The sequence below is a fragment of the Leucopleurus acutus genome (genome assembly GCF_964270905.1).
Source record: "Leucopleurus acutus genome assembly, chromosome: 3".
Classification (NCBI taxonomy): domain Eukaryota; kingdom Metazoa; phylum Chordata; class Mammalia; order Artiodactyla; family Delphinidae; genus Leucopleurus; species Leucopleurus acutus.
Window position 1 is genome coordinate 162,075,076 of NC_139145.1, and position 19,319 is coordinate 162,094,394.

General features: G+C 47.8%; 1 protein-coding gene across 1 annotated transcript in view; it reads left to right on the forward strand.

The window, feature by feature from the left end:
• MYO10 (myosin X) overlaps positions 1-11,958 on the forward strand; it is a 218,403-nt gene extending 206,445 nt beyond the window's left edge. Inside the window, 9 exon segments of the mRNA XM_082836186.1 lie at positions 674-831; positions 2,988-3,111; positions 3,537-3,834; positions 4,479-4,686; positions 5,375-5,511; positions 6,846-6,966; positions 7,385-7,837; positions 9,924-10,115; positions 11,545-11,958. Of these exon segments, the coding sequence (XP_082692312.1) occupies positions 674-831; positions 2,988-3,111; positions 3,537-3,834; positions 4,479-4,686; positions 5,375-5,511; positions 6,846-6,966; positions 7,385-7,837; positions 9,924-10,115; positions 11,545-11,646 (1,793 nt within the window). The 3' untranslated portion in view covers positions 11,647-11,958.
• Positions 11,959-19,319: the final 7,361 nt, after the last annotated feature.

The window sequence follows — 19,319 nt, forward strand, 5'->3', positions numbered from 1 at the left end:
GGTAAACCCTGACTGTCGGTGAACATAACCTAGCATAATAAAAAGCGGTCACGTAAGATTTTTTCTTCCCTTTCGGTATTACAAAAGGTGTTTCTAGGTTGTTTATTTTGATTTTTTGTTGCTAGTCGTGATTTTGTGCTTTTGAAATACAGTTCCTCCGTTCCAAAAAATACTCATGTATTTTTTTACTGTAGTCACTCCATTCCACTTTCGGCTGGTGTCTGAACACCTGGACTGCTTGCTTTACACAGTGGTTTCTTCTGAAGGGAGAATCTAAACGAAAGGAAGACAAGGGACAGGAAGGGAAAAAGAAAGTCGGCAACCTGAGGGGAGAGTTTTCACTCTTGTTCCAGAGCCTCGAACTGGACTTTAGTTTATGCCTGTTCCTTCTTTGAGAGCAGGCGTTACTAATTATATATTTATCATAATTCTGAGCTTATCATTTTAATGTTTGTCTTCCCTTCATAACTGTAAATTCCACATGTCTTTGGGTACCTAGTGCAGGGCAGGGCACGTGGAGGAAATCAGCAAGTAGCTATTGAATTAATAAAGGGGCTCAGGTGGAGATGGCCTGGGTGCTGGACTTCTGGGACTCCGGTACGGGGACAGTACCCTGGTTCCCCCAGGTTCATGCTGCCGTGTGTGTGTGTGCGCACGCGCGTTGCTGTTGCAGGCTACTGGAACGTCACCGTGTACGGACGCAAGCATTGCTATCGGCTCTATACCAAGCTGCTCAACGAGGCCACCAGGTGGTCCAGCGCCATTCAAAACGTGACGGACACCAAGGCCCCGATCGACACCCCAACCCAGCAGCTGATTCAGGATATCAAGGTGAGAGCAAGGGAGCCCAGCTCATAGTGTGTCACAGTAGCTCACAGATTCTCACCACGGGAACATCAAGACGTTTCTGTAATCAAAACTAACTCTTAGTTAATTTCGTGTTCGTGTATATCCTGACTTCTAAAAATCTAAATGCTAGACTGCATTTAGAAAATGCAAAAATTGACGTCAAATTGAAATTTGACACTAAAATTATCTTGTCTCTGGGGAGGTGTTACGGATCGCCACTGAGGCAAACCTGATTGTAGAGCTGTGTAGGCGGAGGGACAGTGGTCTGTAATTTGGGGTGTGGGGCTCCCCAGTCACAGGGACGTGGTGTGATCTGTGTTGGGGACAACCTGCATGTCACAGGTTCCACTTGAGCCCAGTTTGGGCACCTTCTAGAAGTAACACAATAATTCTGCTTTCACTGCAGTTTCTAGATCACACAAGTGGATTCACTAAGAGGCCACATGGGTCTAGAAAGCTTGGAATCCTTATCAGGTGCCTCCAAACTCACAGAAGAAGCTCCCAGGTCTCTGGACCAACACTGAACTTGTTCAGTTGTAATTCCCTGTTTATGAAGATTAGTGGCTGTGAGTGTGAATCGAATGAATGAACAAGCAAACGAATGAACCATTAAACGGCAGCCGTGAACAGGGAACACGGCGCTCATTTTCCAGGCATGGAAACAGAGACATGGGATATTCTGGTTGCATTGCTCAGTTAGCTGGTCAGCCCCTGATGCAGACGCAGGTCAAGGGAATTATTTTTATTCTGTTCCTCCAAGTTATCCATGTAGGCAGGTTCCCTATGCAAAGGAAAGAGCCAGAGCTGTGACAGAAAAGATGCCAGAATGATAGTGAGGCGGGTATTTATTTACTGATGTACATCAAAGGAAATAAGCGAATTAGATCCAGGAGGCAAACCGCGTCTTTTGTAAAGGTGGGAGAGGGTCTAATATATCGGTAGTGTATTATTACCCACCAAATTCAAGTCAGCCTCTTGATTCCAAAATGACATGTTTTCTGGGTGTTTGGAGCCAAATTCCTGCAGGTCAGTTATCCTACAAACTGCAGAGCTGTCCCTGGAGCCCAAGGAGCTTGAAACTAATGATGTCATTTCTAGTCTTAAAAAAATGAATTTGTTGAAGCTTTCTTGTGAAAAAGGAGAGAAAAAAAGCACATATCAGCTGAACTTCCTCTTCAAAGCTATATCTTATTTACCCATATATTTGCTAAGTCATTGGAAATCAGACATTAAAGAGTAAATAGAGTTTTAAATGTTGAAACAGTGCTTCTTAAGAAATGAGACAAATATATTTACTAATTCATTTGAAATCAGACATTAAAAGAGTAAATAGAATTTTTGGATATGAAGCAATGCTTCTTAAGAAATGAGACAGGTTGCCCTGAATAAATCCATACCAATTTTTTAAGTGATTAAAACATATTTCTTTCTGGTTTTCAATTGGGTATTATTGAAAAAGTTTCATAGCAGAAATGAACTTGCCACGATAGAATGATTCATTGCCTCTCCTCCAACTTTTCTGTTGATTTAAAGTTCTAAAAGTAACTTTGGCTTTTTCAGATCCCAAATTAATGCTTTAGGAACATAAATACATGATGAAATTCTCTGAGAGGAGCTCTTAAATTTCAGGAGTGAGAAAGGAGGCCCTAGGAAGAACAGTCTCGCTGATAATGTATTAACGTGTCGTTTTCAGGGGGAGGATACAAAAGACCAATGAGAGAGCTAGCAAAATGTATTTTTTAAATGAATTACAGACAAGGTTGACATGATTTGGCCAAATGATTTATGGCTAAATAATTAGCAAGAAAAGTTTAATTTTTTTCAGTATATATAATTTCCAGAGAGAAAATTTTTCAATAACATGGGAAAATATGCAAATCAAAGAAAGAGGATGAGCTGTGTAAGAAAAATGTGTGTGTGTGTGTGTGTGAGTGATTTGTCATCAAACGTGGCTTGCGGGTATCTTCGTGCTTGAGATGATTAATGCTGGATTCCCACCTCCATCCCTAGGCTACAGGTGTTTTGTGACTTGTGAAAAACATTCTCGTTCAGGAGGATGCAGAAGGCTTTGTCCTTTTACATGTACGTTTCTTACGATAAGCTCGTGGGCTTTCCCTAACGGCTCTGTTCTTCTCAAGGAGAACTGCCTGAACGCGGACGTGGTGGAGCAGATCTATAAGCGGAACCCTATCCTGCGCCACACCCACCGGCCCCTGCACTCCCCACTCCTGCCCCTGCCCTACGGAGACATCAACCTCAACCGTGAGTCCCGAATTCCTCCTGGGCCCGGGACACTGTGCTGTGGTTTCCCTGTTAACTCTTTAGCTCTATCATATTAGCGTCAGTTGGTTATAATGATGTCCGTGTTGTTGTGTTAAAAAACATGCCAGCACTCCCCAGGAGCGCAGAGTACCTTTAATCTATTGGAGAACCAGATCTTAAACGGTTGTCTTGCATGTCAAATGCGGAACTTGCTTGGCAACAGACCAGCTTTTCAGTAAGCGTTATTGTGCAGTAAAATAGTTCAGTTACTTGTGCGCCTCTGTTTGGCTGTTCGAGTGTCCAGAGCAGGTGGTGGGCACTGCATCCTGAAGTAGCTCTGGTCCCCGTTCCTGCCTCTTGTCTGCTGCTCAGATCGTACCTTCTCCAAAGCCTCGTGGGACTCGTGTTTGTTGTGCTTCTCCTAGTGCTCAAAGACAAAGGCTACACGACCCTTCAGGATGAAGCCATCAAGATATTCAATTCCCTGCAGCAGCTGGAGTCCATGTCTGACCCTACTCCCATCATCCAGGGCATCCTCCAGACGGGGCACGACCTCCGCCCTCTGCGGGACGAGCTCTACTGTCAGCTCATCAAACAGACCAACAAGGTGCCCCATCCGGGCAGCGTGGGCAACCTGTGCAGCTGGCAGATCCTCACCTGCCTGAGCTGCACCTTCCTGCCCAGCCGGGGGATCCTCAAGTACCTCAAGTTCCACCTGAGAAGGTACGAGTGGCCCGGGCGGCGCTGCTCACGTCGGGAGTGTGGTGGACACAGTTCGGATAAGTTGGACCTGGAACAGAAGACACCTTGTGTGGGTCGGGCTCCTAGGTCACCCGAGCTGACTTACGGGGCACAGACGACCTTTTTCCCTCTAAGCCACACGGGGCTGATCCAGGGACAGGTCCCTTTGGGTGTAATGTCCTGAAGTGTAGGACGTTGATACATTTAATTACCACCACTCTGTGTGAACAGGGAAAAAAGAAAACAACCTTGGATGTTTGTTCCAGATCAAACAGGTAGAGGCTGTCTGATTCAGCTTCTGATTAACTGTGGAAAGAGAATTTTCATGCAGTAGTGTGAGGCACGTGGCTCTTTCAAATCTAATAGCTCTGCAGAGGTCAGCTCGTAGCAGAAGTTGCTCCGGGTCATACTTGGGCTCTTTGGTCTTTGGATTTTCTCTCTCTCTTCTTTTTTTTTTTTTTTTTTTGGTCCTGAAACAGCCCAGGATGAGCTAGGGAAGCGGCTAGCGTTTGCTCTGCACTGGGACCCCATTCACCGTGTTGGTCTGCAGCACGTTGAAGCCGCCCGGTTCCCCGTAGCCAGCCGTCCTCAGATCTTGCAATTAACAGTTAGTGTTTGGCTCCTAGGATACGGGAACAGTTTCCAGGAACCGAGATGGAAAAATACGCCCTCTTCATTTACGAATCTCTCAAGAAAACCAAATGCAGAGAGTTTGTGCCTTCCCGAGATGAAATCGAAGCGCTGATCCATCGGCAGGAGATGACGTCCACAGTGTATTGCCACGGCGGCGGCTCCTGCAAGATCACCATCAGCTCCCACACCACAGCCGGGGAGGTGAGGGAGAGGCGCAGCTGCCCACGTGCTTACTTAGGTCAGGAAAACTGGGCGCAGTTAGGCTGGCTGTCGTGCACAGTTGCGGCTGGCATGGTTCAGCTGCTCAGTAACCAAGGAAACAGACGTAATCCTGCTGATCCAAGAAGCAGTCGATACCTAGTAGAGATCGCGGACCTGACTCAGCTGCGTCTGCTCTGACAAGGGTTTAGCCTCTCACTTCTGCAGTGTTTTTCTGTTTGCCACACAAATATCTAGCACGTTGGGTGAACATGTTTTCATTTTTCCTTCTTTTTTCAGTTTAAACTTAGTACCGTAAAACCAATTGACTAAAAGGAATAGTGCAGTAAAACCCGGAAAAGCTGGTGTAGCAGAAATACCAGTGGAAATCGCTGTGAGTTCGTGAATTTATCAGGCAAACGGGCTTTAGTTTTCACGCGCTTACGGGTTTGCAAGAAACCGGCCGGCATCTGCCCCTAGCTGTGGGCAAAATAACCTGTGTTCTCTTTGGCAAGGAAGAGAGAGAACTGATTTCAAGAGAGCCGGGGAAAACAGCGCCTTGGAGATTCCGTACACGACAGTGTTGGGAGGTTGCTTGGACCCTCACTTTTGCTGGCAGCTCCCTCTGGGTTCTGATGGAGGCATATTCTAGAAGCACAGCTTCGGAAGCTGAAGTCCCCGTGTTTTCCAGGTGGTGGAGAAGCTGATCCGAGGCCTGGCCATGGAGGACAGTAGAAACATGTTTGCGCTCTTTGAGTACAACGGACACGTCGATAAAGCCGTCGAAAGCCGGACCATTGTAGCAGATGTATTAGCGAAGTTTGAAAAGTAAGTTCCTTCTCCCTGAGTGCCAGCCAATTAGAGGAAAGACGTTAAGAGCCAGAGGGTTTGAACTTTGATTCCACTTTTGGCTTCAGGGTACATTTGAGTTCATCTCATTTGCCTGTGTTAAAGCATATGTAATTTCTCATCTCTCTCTGCTGCCTGTTTCTCTTGATTCCTAGATAGAGCCACTGTCTCAAATAGGATTCACCCCGTCATTGATCCTCTACTCCATTCTTTCTCTCAGTGTCCTGCTGTCACCCTTATCTTGGAATTTTCTGATTCTCAGATTTTCACTTGTCATTAGCTTTGAAGCTGGACGAGTGGACAGAAGCCAACTTATAAACTCTTCAAACTGCATTTTGTATCTCTTGGACCTACAATATTCACATCCCCCAAGTAACACAAAAGATATTCCTCCTTTAGCATGATGCCAGTACCAATGACGAGACTCCAGCATGGCTGGGCCCTGCCCCTCCCCAGCTGCATAAGAGGGCAGGAGTAGCTTTAACTAAGAAATTGGGCTTCCCTGGTGGCGCAGTGGTTGAGAGTCCACCTGCCGATGCAGGGGACACGGGTTTGTGCCCCGGTCCGGGAAGATCCCACATGCCGCGGAGCGACTGGGCCTGTGAACCATGGCCACTGAGCCTGCGCGTCTGGAGCCTGTGCTCCACAACGGGAGAGGCCGCAACAGTGAGAGGCCCGCGTACCGCAAAAAAAAAAAAAAGAAAAGAAAAGAAAAAAAAGAAATGTGTCAGGGGACCAAGAGGTTTAGAACAGCCCCAAACTTCCAAGTCCCAGAGGAAGTGACCTCCTCTCCTCAAGGTGGGTCTGGTCTAAGTGCTTTGTTGGAAATAAACCAAAATGCGATGGCAGGGGAGAGGGATATTCCTACTTTCTGTAAACATAGCCTCCCAAATGTTCATGTCAATTTTTATAAATATTATTATAGTTTGCGAGTCGGCAAAGGGAATGAAGGAATAGGCTTTGTTTCTTTGCTTTCTGTGTGTAGCTAGGACTAACCAGACTGGGACACTCGGGGAAATACTTGTTAGCTCGGTTTACCTGAAGGCTGCCTGTTTGTTGCCTTAAAGTAAAACTAGGATGAAAGTGTGTTTTTCACCTCCGGGGAAGTAAAATTAGCAGGGAACTCTGATAAGCTTCACTCTGGCTCTATTTTCTCTCCCGCCATCCCCATCTCCACCCTCTCTGCTCTCTGAGCACAGACAGGATGTCTGAATCCTTGCCGAGAATACACCATATGCAGTGAACTCCCTGTGGGTCACCCATGGCCCACTTCTCATTTTGCTTTCTGAGTCTCTCTCAACTTCCGTCTGTAGGCTGGCTGCCACATCAGAGGTGGGTGACCAGCCCTGGAAATTCTACTTCAAACTTTACTGCTTCCTGGACACAGACAACGTGCCAGAAGACAGCGTGGAATTTGCGTTCATGTTTGAACAGGTACGTGGAGCTCTTAGGCTCCTTTGCAGACGGGCAGGGGTGAAACCCGTTCATACCCCTCGTACGTTAACTGCTAGTTCTTGGAAATCACGCGTGGCAGTAGAATTCCCAGCGTGGACAGGGTCAGCTGCTCTTTCATTCATTTGTAGAAGGAAACTTCTACACATATTATATGAACTCCTGGGCCAGGAACTGTTCTAGTTGGGACAGGGGAGAGGGTACGGGGGGAGCAATAAGAAATAAGATAGATATACATGTTCAGTGGTATCCATGCGACGGAGAACCTTAAGGCGGCACGGGAGGGTTAGGGTACAATTTTAAGGAAGGTGGCCTTTGGTGGAACAAGGGAGCAAGCCAGGCGGGCGTGGTGTCGCACAGCCATGCCTGGCCCATAGCGCCGCTGACCGCCTTGTTACAGGCCCACGAAGCCGTCGTCCACGGCCACTACCCGGCCCCCGAGGAGAACCTGCAGGTCCTGGCTGCCCTGCGGCTGCAGTACCTGCAGGGGGATTACACGCCCCACGCCCCAGTGCCGCCCCTGGAGGAGGTCTACTCGCTGCAGAGGCTCAAGGCCCGCATCAGCCAGTCCACCAAGAGCTTCACACCGTGTGAGCGGCTGGAGAAGCGCCGCACGAGCTTCTTGGAGGGGACGCTGCGCCGGAGCTTCCGGACGGGGGCGGCGGTGCGGCAGAGGGCAGAGGAGGGGCAGATGCTGGACATGTGGGTCAAGGAGGAGGTCTCGTCCGCGCGGGCCAGCATCGTCGGCAAGTGGAAGAAGTTTCAGGGGATGAGCCAGGAGCAGGCCATGGCCAAGTACATGGCCTTGATCAAGGAGTGGCCTGGGTACGGGTCGACGCTCTTTGATGTGGAGGTAAGAGTTGCCCGCTGCTTCTCGGACCCGGTTGCACCGGGGTCCGTGCGACCACCACGGTCGGGTTCTTGGGGAAGGGAGGACCTGGTGGAACACTTGGCTCTCTCACCCTCTCTTTTTAGAGCCCCCAAATTTTACCCTTCATACCCGCCACCCACCCAAAGTTTTCTTCCTCCTTTACAGTAAATGCTCTCCTAATGTTAGAAGTGAGTGGAAAATTAAGGTGTCATCTATTCTTAAATAATTTCTGACTCTTTCTTATTCAACCTATAGCCCCAACGAAAAAGTGCTGGTAAAAATCTGCATTAAAGTTTAAAAAAATTTTTTTTTAGAACCTGTGTCCATAAAATTAGAAATTTGGATATCCTTGGATTTTACATTTTTATCTTTTTCCCATGACTGTTTGAAGGGAAGAATTTCTATTTCACAATTTGAATTTGGCTAAACTCAGTCAACCCAGTACTGATTCATATCCTTTTATTTTTAAACATCTTTATTGGAGTATAATTGCTTTACAATGGTGTGTTAGTTTCTGCTTTATAACAAAGTGAATCAGTTATACACATACATATGTTCCCATATCTCCTCCCTCTTGCGTCTCCCTCCCTCCCACCCTCCCTATCCCACCCCTCTAGGTGGTCACAAAGCACCGAGCTGATCTCCCTTGCTATGCGGCTACTTCCCACTAGCTATCTATTTTACGTTTGGTAGTGTGTATATGTCCATGCCACTCTCTCACTTCGTCCCAGCTTACCCTTGCCCCTCCCCATATCCTCAAGTCCATGCTCTAGAGTGAAGTAAGTCAGAAAGAGAAAAACAAATACTATATGCTAACACATATATATGGAATGTAAGAAGAAAAAAAAAGGTCATGAAGAACCTAGGGGTAAGATGGGAATAAAGACACAGACCTTTTTTTTTTTTTTAAGTAGACCATTTATGGAAAGAAAATCTTACTAATGATTGAGATCAAGGCTTGGCAAACTGCAGCCCGTGGGCCAAATCCTGCCTGCCTCCTTTTTTGTAAAAAAAAGTTTTATTGCCACACAGCAGGGCTCATTCCTTTACATATTTTTCTCTGGCTGCTTTTACACTGAAATGGCAGAGTTGAGTACGTGTGACAGAGACCACAAAGCCTAAAATATTCGCTATCTGTCCTCTAACAGATAAGCTTGCCAATGCTTGGTCTAGATAAACCAGCCCTTGGTCTGTTTTTCTTATGATCATAATCATTCAGCATGTTATCTGATGACTTTTAAATGAAGCTCTATAAAAATCTAAATGTTGATCATATATTCCAAGATCCTTTCATGACTTTTCATTGGATGCTATCTTTGGGCTGGTTGGTTGGTTGATTGATTCAATTACATTTGTTTTTAAGTATAAATCAGATGCTTTGTACAAGTACCTCCTCTTTTGTGTCACCAGTGTGTACCCCTCCTGATTCCCATGGCCCTGTGTTGTCATCCCCTACAGCCAGCCCGGCTCTTATTTTCCTCCACTGATCCATGCAGGAAGGTCTGTTGTTAAACCAATGAGATCGACCACCATACACACTTAAGGTCATTGCGGCTCCTTGTCACGAGACGTGTTTTTCAAGAGGAGCCCAAACTGCTCAGCACAGATTGGGAGAATTTCCCTCTGTGATCCTAGATTTTGTATTTGAAGAATAATCATCCAAAACAGGAAGGGGAGGCAGAACTAGAGATAGAAGAGAGTAGCCCTGGCTCAGGCTGCTTGATTCGCTGGGGAATCGCCGTCAAGTTCCACGGCTACGGCCACCTCCGCGTAGCTAATCCAGATGGCCAGGAGAGTGATGATGTTGAGAGGTGGAGAGTCCAAGCAAGATGTTGGATTTACCAAGTAGGATTCCCCAAATGCACAGGATTGATCAGCTGGTCAGAAATCCATCAAGGCCGCCAAAGAGCCACCATTTCTCATATCTTGTGTTTCAACGCCCCCAGCATAAGGGCACGCTGAATGCACTCAGCGTTCTTTGCAGAGTGCTGGACTCAAAGCCTCTCTTGTGGTTTCTATGTTCTGTTTCTAACTTTTATGATCTCTTGCACTATCTCTTGCCCCGCAGTGCAAGGAAGGCGGCTTTCCCCAGGACCTCTGGCTGGGCGTCAGCGCAGACGCCGTGTCTGTCTACAAGCGCGGGGAGGGGAGACCGTTGGAAGTCTTCCAGTACGAGCACATTCTCTCCTTCGGGGCCCCCCTGGCCAACACGTACAAGATCGTCGTCGATGAGAGGGAGCTGCTCTTTGAAACCAGTGAGGTAAGAGGCAAATCTTTCATCCGTGGCCTTGACAAAATAGGAAAAGAGCACCCCGTTTCCTGATGCCTTTGACCAAGTAATTTTATTTGGATATTTCGCCTTTAAGACATAGGAAGATACATCATGGTGCGCCTTCCCCAGCTGCAGGTTTCTCACAGGCCAAAATCTGACAGCCCCACATTTGTTCTGTGTACCTCTGCAACAGAGAAATCTGGTTCCCTTGTACCCTTGTAGGAAAAGAAGAGAAAGGGAAGTGATGTAGAGGTCCTATATATATATATATATATATATATATATATATAGCTTGGCAGTAAAGCCTTGTGAAACTTACTAGACGAGGTGGCAGTGGATCGCAGCTGTGAGACGTGGGTCTGCCAGTGTCCACAGAGCCGGAGGGAGCGAACGGCAGAGCGTCCTGGACAGAGCTAATTCTAGCTGACAGAAAACACCTCTATATATGTGTTTCATCCCGCTCCAAAGCGTAAAATGTAGTGATAATAATAACGATAATACAAGAAGCCTGTTGAGGTCTCCACATAGGGAGCTGCTAGCAAGCAAAGGTGGGAAGTGGGCAGGAGTCACACGCTGCCCGTTTGGCTGTTGGTGTACAGTGATGCAGAGGAGGTGCTGTGCAGGAGGGTGGAAAGAGGTGGGGCTTTGACTGGAGGGCCCCAGGCGCCAGGCTGCCGGGTTTGCACAACTCCAGTAAACAGCGCGGAACTGCCGTGGGCTCTTGGTGTGTGATGTGTAACAACAGTGCTTTTACAAACAGTGTGGGGTGGGATTGGAAGGGAAGAGAGATCAGGGAAATGGGAGCCAGTTAGGATGCCTTCACAGGGACGCAGGCCAGCCATCAGGAGGGACGGGCCAGAAGGGGAGGCAGTGAACGCACCATGAAATAGCTACTGCTGGACTCTCAGAACTGGCAGGGAACAGAACGGGCACACGAGGCTCTGCCAGCTCCTCGGGCCTCAGCTCTGTGTCTCCAGCTGCATCACGAGGTTTTGACCAGCACCATAGGATGCAATCTTTAAAAGCTGTGATTGTGGGCTCTGTCGTGTACCTGTATCTTCAGTGGGGACAGTGACCCGAGCCCTGATCCTACCCACACACTGTAGTGTCATCTGGTGGGGGGCTTTTTGTCTTGCAAAATCTGACAGTTTTACATCAGGCAACCACCAGGTGGCACACGTCATACGTGGAAAGGCCACGAGTCCGCCTTCTACCCAACGAGGAATAGGGAAAAGCAGCTCTAACTCTTGGCTTCCTACACAGCCTGCGCCGTGGATTCGCACGGCAGGCTGGTGGCTTTTGCTGGGAGGACGGGCCCCCGCCTGCCCGCGCTGGGCAGAGGATGTCTGGTTGTTAGCCTGGGTCCCCTGGCCCCTCAGAAACTTGTGACCGTGGGCCGATTCTGCTCCCCCGGCAGGTGGTAGACGTGGCCAAGCTCATGAAAGCCTACATCAGCATGATCGTGAAGAAGCGCTACAGCACCTCGCGCTCTGTGAGCAGCCAGGGCAGCTCCAGGTGAAGGTGGCCGTGGGTCCACGTGAATTGAGCATCTCCACGTGCTGCCCCCTCGGCCCCAGCCGGCTCCTGCACCTGCAGCCCAAGGCGAGGCTGCCCAGGCTTTCCAGAAGCCCCTCGTCGGAGGGCGGTGTCTCGGGGGACCTTTCATCCTGTCCACTCCAGTGATCAGTGTCTCAAGCTGTCGACCCAGTTTCCAAAGCTTTACTTCTTTTAGACGACACATGCCTTAAAAAGAGAGGAAACGAAACCCACGCTGCCACCAAAGCAGCCAGAAGTGCCTTAACTTGTGGAACCGACACTAATCCACCTTAACTGTGCTACTGAAGAGAAATGCTTTCCCTCCCTTTTAGGGGAGACTTGCTAAGCTTGAGGGGGGTGGAGGGGGGGGCGTTGATCCATCTATTCTGCACTAACCTCCCAGCCTGATTTCCCCCGGGAGGGAAGGTGAGGGAGTGGGGAGGGGGGACGGAGGGAGAGCAAGAGGACGACGGTCTATTTTAGTTGGAGCGCTGCTGGCAGCCTTCCTCATTGGACATATATTAACTTTTTCTGTTTCATCTTTTAAGTGCATGCGCCTGCCCGTGCACGCATGTGTCCATAAACCCATCACTTTCATCATTGTTCATGAGCATTGAAAGCAAAGGGAAAGAGGATGTGCAATGGCGTAACGTCTGTATATCTTAATAGTTCAGAGTGAGAGTTGTCAGCTGTTACTTTACAAGGTGGTTTTATTAACAACCCGGAATCCTGGAGTTTCCTGTCTTTGCTGTATTCCGAAAGCCACATTTTGACTCCAGTTTTGTTTCACGTGTAGCAAAATCTGCAATCTGTGTCTGCTGTGTTACAAACAGATATGCAGCCTACAGATAACTGTATTTATAAACCACTCTTAAACAGCTGGCTCTAAGGCTGTTTTTAGAACCGTATGAAGGCATTTTGGAGTCCTTAGTTTCTATGAGATTTAAGTTAAAAAATGTTTCTTGGAAGGTTAGCTCGTATCACTCTGGGTAGGTGGCAACATAACCATGTTGGAATATGGGGGAAAGATGCTACCTTCCTTGAAAGCATAACACATGAGTGGATCTTTAAAGGACCCTGACGTTCAATGCTGAGGTTTCAATAAAATACACACCTATTTTATCCCACGTGTATAATGGTGGTCTGAACGAGGCCCCTGTAAATAAGTCAGCATTTATGACCAGAAGAAAAATAATCTGGTCTTGGACTTCTATTTTTATACAGAGAAGTTGTAAAGACTTAGGCCAACTAAGTCTACCCACAAAGAAAAAGGAAAGTTGCCTTACCCCTATGGACAGCCATGCGGAATCATTGTTTGATGGCTCAAGAAAGTCTGACAATAAAAGATATTAGTTAACGTGCAGTGTAATTTCTTTATGGGGCAGCTCTGAATACCATATGGACTTTGTTTTTGCTGGGTTTTGGTTTTAATGCTTTGGGCTTCAAAGGGTTGAAGCTGTGTGTTGCACGCACTTGATCACCAGGTCTAGAAGCAAACACATACAGACGTCTCAGCTGCTTTTTTAGACACAGAGCGTGACTCCAAGGAAGCTGAGAAGGTGAAAGACCAGGTTCGAGGAAATCACGGCAATCTAAGGACTTGCATTGTGGGTGTCGGAGCGCCCCCTGTAGCTGAGCCCCAGGATTCCTGATGGCGAAATCATGGTCCTGCATCCAGTGGCAGCGCTGATCGCTGTGAGCACAATACAGGGGGAGCTTATTTAGCCACCCATTTACCCAGAGAACTAGCCGGGGACGTGGGTCTCACCTGCACGGGCTCCTCTGTCCCTCTCTAAGCGCTGTGTGTCCGTGTGTCTGTGTGTCCGGGAGACCCCTCTTCCCACTCCACAGGGATTGGGAGACGACCTGAAGCCAGGGGCTGCCCCAGCGCCTGTGGCCTCGAGGTGACGAGAGGGAAGGTGAGCTAAGACTCGGATATTTTCTTGTCCTTGTTTTCATTTCAGGCCCTGCGAGCGGCTGGCAGAAGTGCCTTTCCCACTGCCCACCACTCAGGATTCCCTCTGTAACTTCTCACACCCCGCAAGGCTGCCCCGCACCCCCAATTACAGATGAGGAATTAGGCAGAGAAAAGCAAAGCGACTCCACTAAGGCGTTGCAGCAACACCAGAGCTAGGACCCAGGTCTCTTTACACAAAGGCCTTTCCTCGTCAATAGCTTCATTGTAACATTTTATTTAGAAACAATTATAGATTCACAGGAAGTTGCCATGAAGGTAAAGAGAGGCCTGTACACCCTTCACCGGCTGTGTCCCCAGTGGTAACATCTTACACAACCGCAGAAAATACGATGACTAAGAAACGAACACTGACTTTTCTTCCATCCACAGAGTTGATTCTGATTTCACCAGATTGACACGTACTCGTTTGTGGGTGAGGTTAATAGGTTTGAACGGGCCCGTGGAGTAATTTTGAGTCCGCTTATTGCAGAGAAAGGCATCAATATGAAACATGGCATCGCTGCAGACTTAGAAACCTAGTTGTTTTTTCATGTGTCTTCATTTTTAATTCTTTTGAAAGAGGATACACATAGGTGAGGTTTTTTTTAGTTCAAACAGTGGGAGTAAAGTGACTTTTCCTCCCAGCCATGATCCCCGGCTTACCCATTTTCCTTCCCCAGAAACAGCTATTTTTACCATTTTCTGGAATATCGTTCCAGAAATGTTTCGAGCATACACTCACGTAAATATTCCCATCCCCTTCCCTTTTAAAAAATACATAAAAGCATAAATTCTTTTGCACCTTGCTTTTTTCCCCAGAATATTTTAGATGTGATTCCACATGATACCTCTAGAGGCGCCTGATCCTTTTAGTGTCCTGGACAGCTTTGGAGAGAGGAAAGAAAAAAGAGGCCCCTTGATTTCTCTCTTAAAATAGTTCAGAAGTGTAAGAAAGCAAACTCTTATTTATAAGACTTTTTACTCAGCACCTTAAGTTGAGATCACATACACACTTATAGTAAAATTCTGTATTTAATCTATCTCATCCATTGGGATCTTTGATATATTCTAGAAGTACGTTTATGTCTACTGGGTATAAAAGTACGTGCTTTAGAGAGCATGAAAATCCTCACCCACCAAAGCTTACTATCTAATAGGGACCAAAACAAGTACACGTAAAACTAAATTTAACCAGCACCTTTATGCCTGTTTTGTACAATTGACCAGAGAAGCATCATTGACATGAGGGGAAATACTGGACCTGGATTCGAGATTTGGCATTGCGATTTTCGGAGTATATAATTTTGATCTTTTAGGTCAGGGGTCAGGAAACTACAGCCCAAAGGCCAACCAGCTTTTTTTTTTTTTTTTTTTTTTTTTTTTTTTGCTGTACGCGGGCCTCTCACTGCTGTGGCCTCTCCCGTTGCGGAGCACAGGCTCTGGACGCACAGGCTCAGCAGCCATAGCTCACGGGCCCAGCCGCTCCACGGCATGTGGGATCTTCCCGGACCAGGGCACGAACCCGCGTCCCCTGCATCGCAGGCGGACCCTCAACCACTGCGCCACCAGGGAAGCCCCCCAACCAGCTTTTTAAATAAAGTTTTATTGGAACAGATCTCTGCCTGTTGATTTGTGTGGTGTCTAGAGGTGTGACTGCCCTACAACAGCAGAGTTGACCATTTGTGACAGGACCTCCTGCAAAGCTGAACGTAGTTACTCTCTGGGCCTTTGTAGAGTTTGTAGACCCCTGTTTTAGATGATTATACAAGTACACCCTCTCCTTTATAACCAATCGTTGGCTCTAGAATTTTGATTCCACACGTTAGGCAAGGAATATAGTCTGCAGGTGGGAGACGGTTGCTCTGTGCTTCTTGTCAACTGTATCGAATGACCTCCCTGGCTTCCCTCCCTGCATTTCTCATCATAGATTGGCTTAGCATCACCCCTCGTCTCTACTTGATCAGTACCCAGATTTTGACTAGAGCTTCTCCAGGACAGAAACTGTCTTCCCCGCACACACTCCAAGAAAGCCAGCACGGTGCCCGCCGGGGGCGTCACGGGCTGAGCTTAGCCAGACATAGTGAACGAGTCCCAGCCTCAGCTCTCGAGAAGTTCTGGAGATCAGACAAATTCAGGTGAAAACGCTAAATGCCCACCCAAGGTCACACAGCAGGGGGCAGGCGAATTTCAGGAACTAGTGTTCCAGGGGCCCAAAGCAGGGGGGTGGAGGTGGCTGGGATGGGGGTGGGGGAACCCCAGGGGAAGAGGTGGGGCACCTTCAGCTGGTCTTGCCCTACGGCAGGGGCTAAGGATTCCTGGGAGCATGAGCACGGGGGTGGAGGTGTCAGGGCAAAGGTCAGAAGCCATGCCACGGCCCCCTCTGCCCCAGCCCCAGATGGCATCTTCACTGGCCTCTAGGCTTCCACCCTTGGTACCCTTCACCTCCCTGACCTGTGTAGGCTGTTCTCCACAGACCAGACGCCCAGAGGTGTCTTTATCAAACATAAATCCAAAATATCCCTCTTCTACTTAAAACTCTCCTGTGACCTTCTAACCAAAAGATGCATCTCTACTACACGCCCTGTGTTTTCCGCCCCACTTGTCTCCGGCCTTGTCTCATGCACGCTCTACCTCACCCATGTTTCAGCCCATAAGCTGGCTCTTATCTGGCAGCACATATCTCGGCCCTGCTTTCATTTTGCCCCCCCTTTTGTCAGTCCCCCAACTTAGAGCATCTGCTGCTCAGCAGTGGGAAGGTGACCCTGACATTTCCTGCTGAGACCCAGTGTCTGTACTCAGGATGACAGGAGCTGTAATTCCCAGGCACCCGGAGCTCTGGCAGCAGTTCATTTACGGGCTCCCCAGGGGAAAACAGTCCCACTTGGTAATGTTTGCTGATTCTCATGGTGGCAATATTCCCACCATGGCTGACTTCAAGCTCCAAGGTGACGTCACTGAACGCAGAGTTGAAACGACATGCACGGTCGGCTCTCCAAAGCTGGCAGAAGCTGGGTCCTGCGCCCCATGGAAAGGACACATCAATAATAACGTTTCAGTAAAAATCAACATCTTATTCAGAGGAAAACCTCTGAAGGAAGTAAAAAAGAAGGCGCTTAGAAAGCCTGAAGCATTTTGAGTGAGGGAAGATTACGTGGAAAAAGTAAATATGTTTTCAGAGGATGTAATCGTTGCCTACATTTAGTTTTCCCAAGAACCTGTATTTTCTCTTTCAAGTAGTAACAGGATCGAGTTGATTAGCAGTTTGCGACATAAACAGGGTCTGCTGCCTCTGCGGCATCCAGACGTTTGCTCGGTGGGAACCAATTGCTAGTTCTCACCGTTCCCTCCTGACACGCCAGGAAAGAAAATGAATAATTCCTATAACTCTGATCTCTTGGCGGAATTGTTCTTTGTAAGTTTACTTAGTGACTTGACACTGAGGAAATTTAATAGGCCTCTTGATTAGAGATAAGAAAACCCCAAGGATCAACCAGAACATAATTTAATTAACTTTAATTTACTAAGTATTTACTAAATTCTTGCTGTTTGAATAAAAAAGCCAAACACTCTTTCAGCAGGGTTTGCAAAGGAAATCCAAGAACTGTCTTAAGTTGCTTAGAGCCCAGTTGGAGATAAAATATATAAATATATGAAATAGGAAGTCGATTTGTATCAGAGCAAGAGTACATGGACCATTGCATATGTGTTGAAAGGTCCAGAAAACAAGAATGCTAGGAGGAGGGTTTTCAAAGGTGAATATCGAGCCGAAAAATGCATGTTCGTGATGTGTAGTCCGAACTCATGCCCATGGAACAACGAATGAAGAAACTCCATGAGGCAGAAGGGAGCAAAGTGTGGATTTCTAAGTAATTCCTTCTTATGCTCTCCTTTCACTGTGTTTTTCCCTCGACCATCTCTCTGATGTGACCGGCATTTGTTACCATTTGCTCAGCACGTATTACGGTGCCTGGCACACCACGACCATCATCTTATTGTGTCCTCCCAGTGACCACGATGTAGGTGTTGGCAAACCTATTGTACGTTGAGGATATTGGGATTTAGAAAGTAATTTATTTAACTAGCTGTAACCGCTTGGCTGTGTTAACAAGTCACTCCAAAATCCAGTGGCCGAAACAACAGTCCTTTATTGAGGGCATGATTCTATAGGTGGGCAGTTTGAGCTGGGCTCAGCTGGGCAGTTCCCTGCTGGGCTCACTCATGACTCTGCAGGCCAGCTGCACAAAGATCACCTTCGTTGATCTTACCTTGGCTTCCTCCTGTGTCTGGGGCCTCAGATGGGATGGCTGAGCTCTGTTCCGTGGGATCTCCCATCCCCCCGCTTAGCTGGCATTGGCGGATTCACATGGCGTTTGGCAAGGTCTCAAGAGAGCTAGGAGGGACAGGCAAAGTCTCGTGAGGCTTAGGTTTAAAACAGGCACGTGGTTAATTCTGCCACATTCTATTGGCTAAAGCAAGACCCAGTGCCAGACCAGAACCAAGAGATGGGGAAACAGACTCCATGGCTTAATGGAAGCTTTGCAGAGTCACTCAACCAGAGGTTGGAGAACTGTGGCTCCTTTTATAATCTGCCACACTGGCTGAAAAATCACAAAACTACAGTGGACAGAGGATTCACACCCGGGTTCGTCTGACGCTGAAATCTCGCTCTTATCACAAAGCTATGTTAAAATCCAAATACTTCCTCTCTGTTCCTTTATAGGGCCACACGCATCCTCTGTGGCCTAGTTTACCACCATCCCACTACCGGCTTCCTCTAATTAGACATGCACTGTTAATGTAAACAGACACATGCCCATACTACTCCCTTTTCCAAATGTCTTCTATTTTTCTCTTGCCTGAGATGACCTTTCTCCCCGCTCATATTTTCTTCATCGGTGACAATCTAGATTTTAATTCCTCCACAAAGCCCCCTGCTGCAGAGACAGCTAACCATTCCCCAGTCATCTGTCCATTCTCTCCTTTTACCGTCGGATGCTGAACTACAGAACACATTTCCCAGCCGCTGGCTTTAAATCACCCTTCATGCAAAAACCCACTCCCTCCCTCTCAAGACTCGTCAGTCTTATCTACGGAGGCATCAGGTTCAGGCCGGAGGCCCAGGACCTTGTCATCGGAATCAAGCTCTGGTGTGAATGAGGCTCCGTGGGTGTGGTCCCAAGTACAGCTCGTTGATTAAATTCTTGCTTCCTGGAACATCTGTGCACTAAAGAGACAAGTCTTCTGTTGTTTACATACGATAATGGGACTGGCATACAATAACAGCTGTGGATACTAATTTTAAAAAGAGGGAAATGGGGCTTCCCTGGTGGCGCAGTGGTTGAGAGTCCGCCTGCCGATGCAGGGGACACGGGTTCGTGCCCCGGTCCGGGAAGATCCCACATGCCGCGGAGCGGCTGGGTCCGTGAGCCATGGCCGCTGAGCCTGCGCATCCGGAGCCTGTGCTCCGCAACGGGAGAGGCCACAACAGTGAGAGGCCCGCGTACCGCCAAAAAAAAAAAAAAAAAAAAAAGGGAATTGGGAGGCACATAATAGTCACTAATCCACAGCATTTATGGAAAAAGAAGGATGACTCGGAGGGTATACCCAAGAACCCATGGAGAATGATTCCTAGTCAGTGGAACTGAGTCCTAATCGTGGAACTGGCAACATATGTTCAGCTGGATTTCAGAAATGCATGA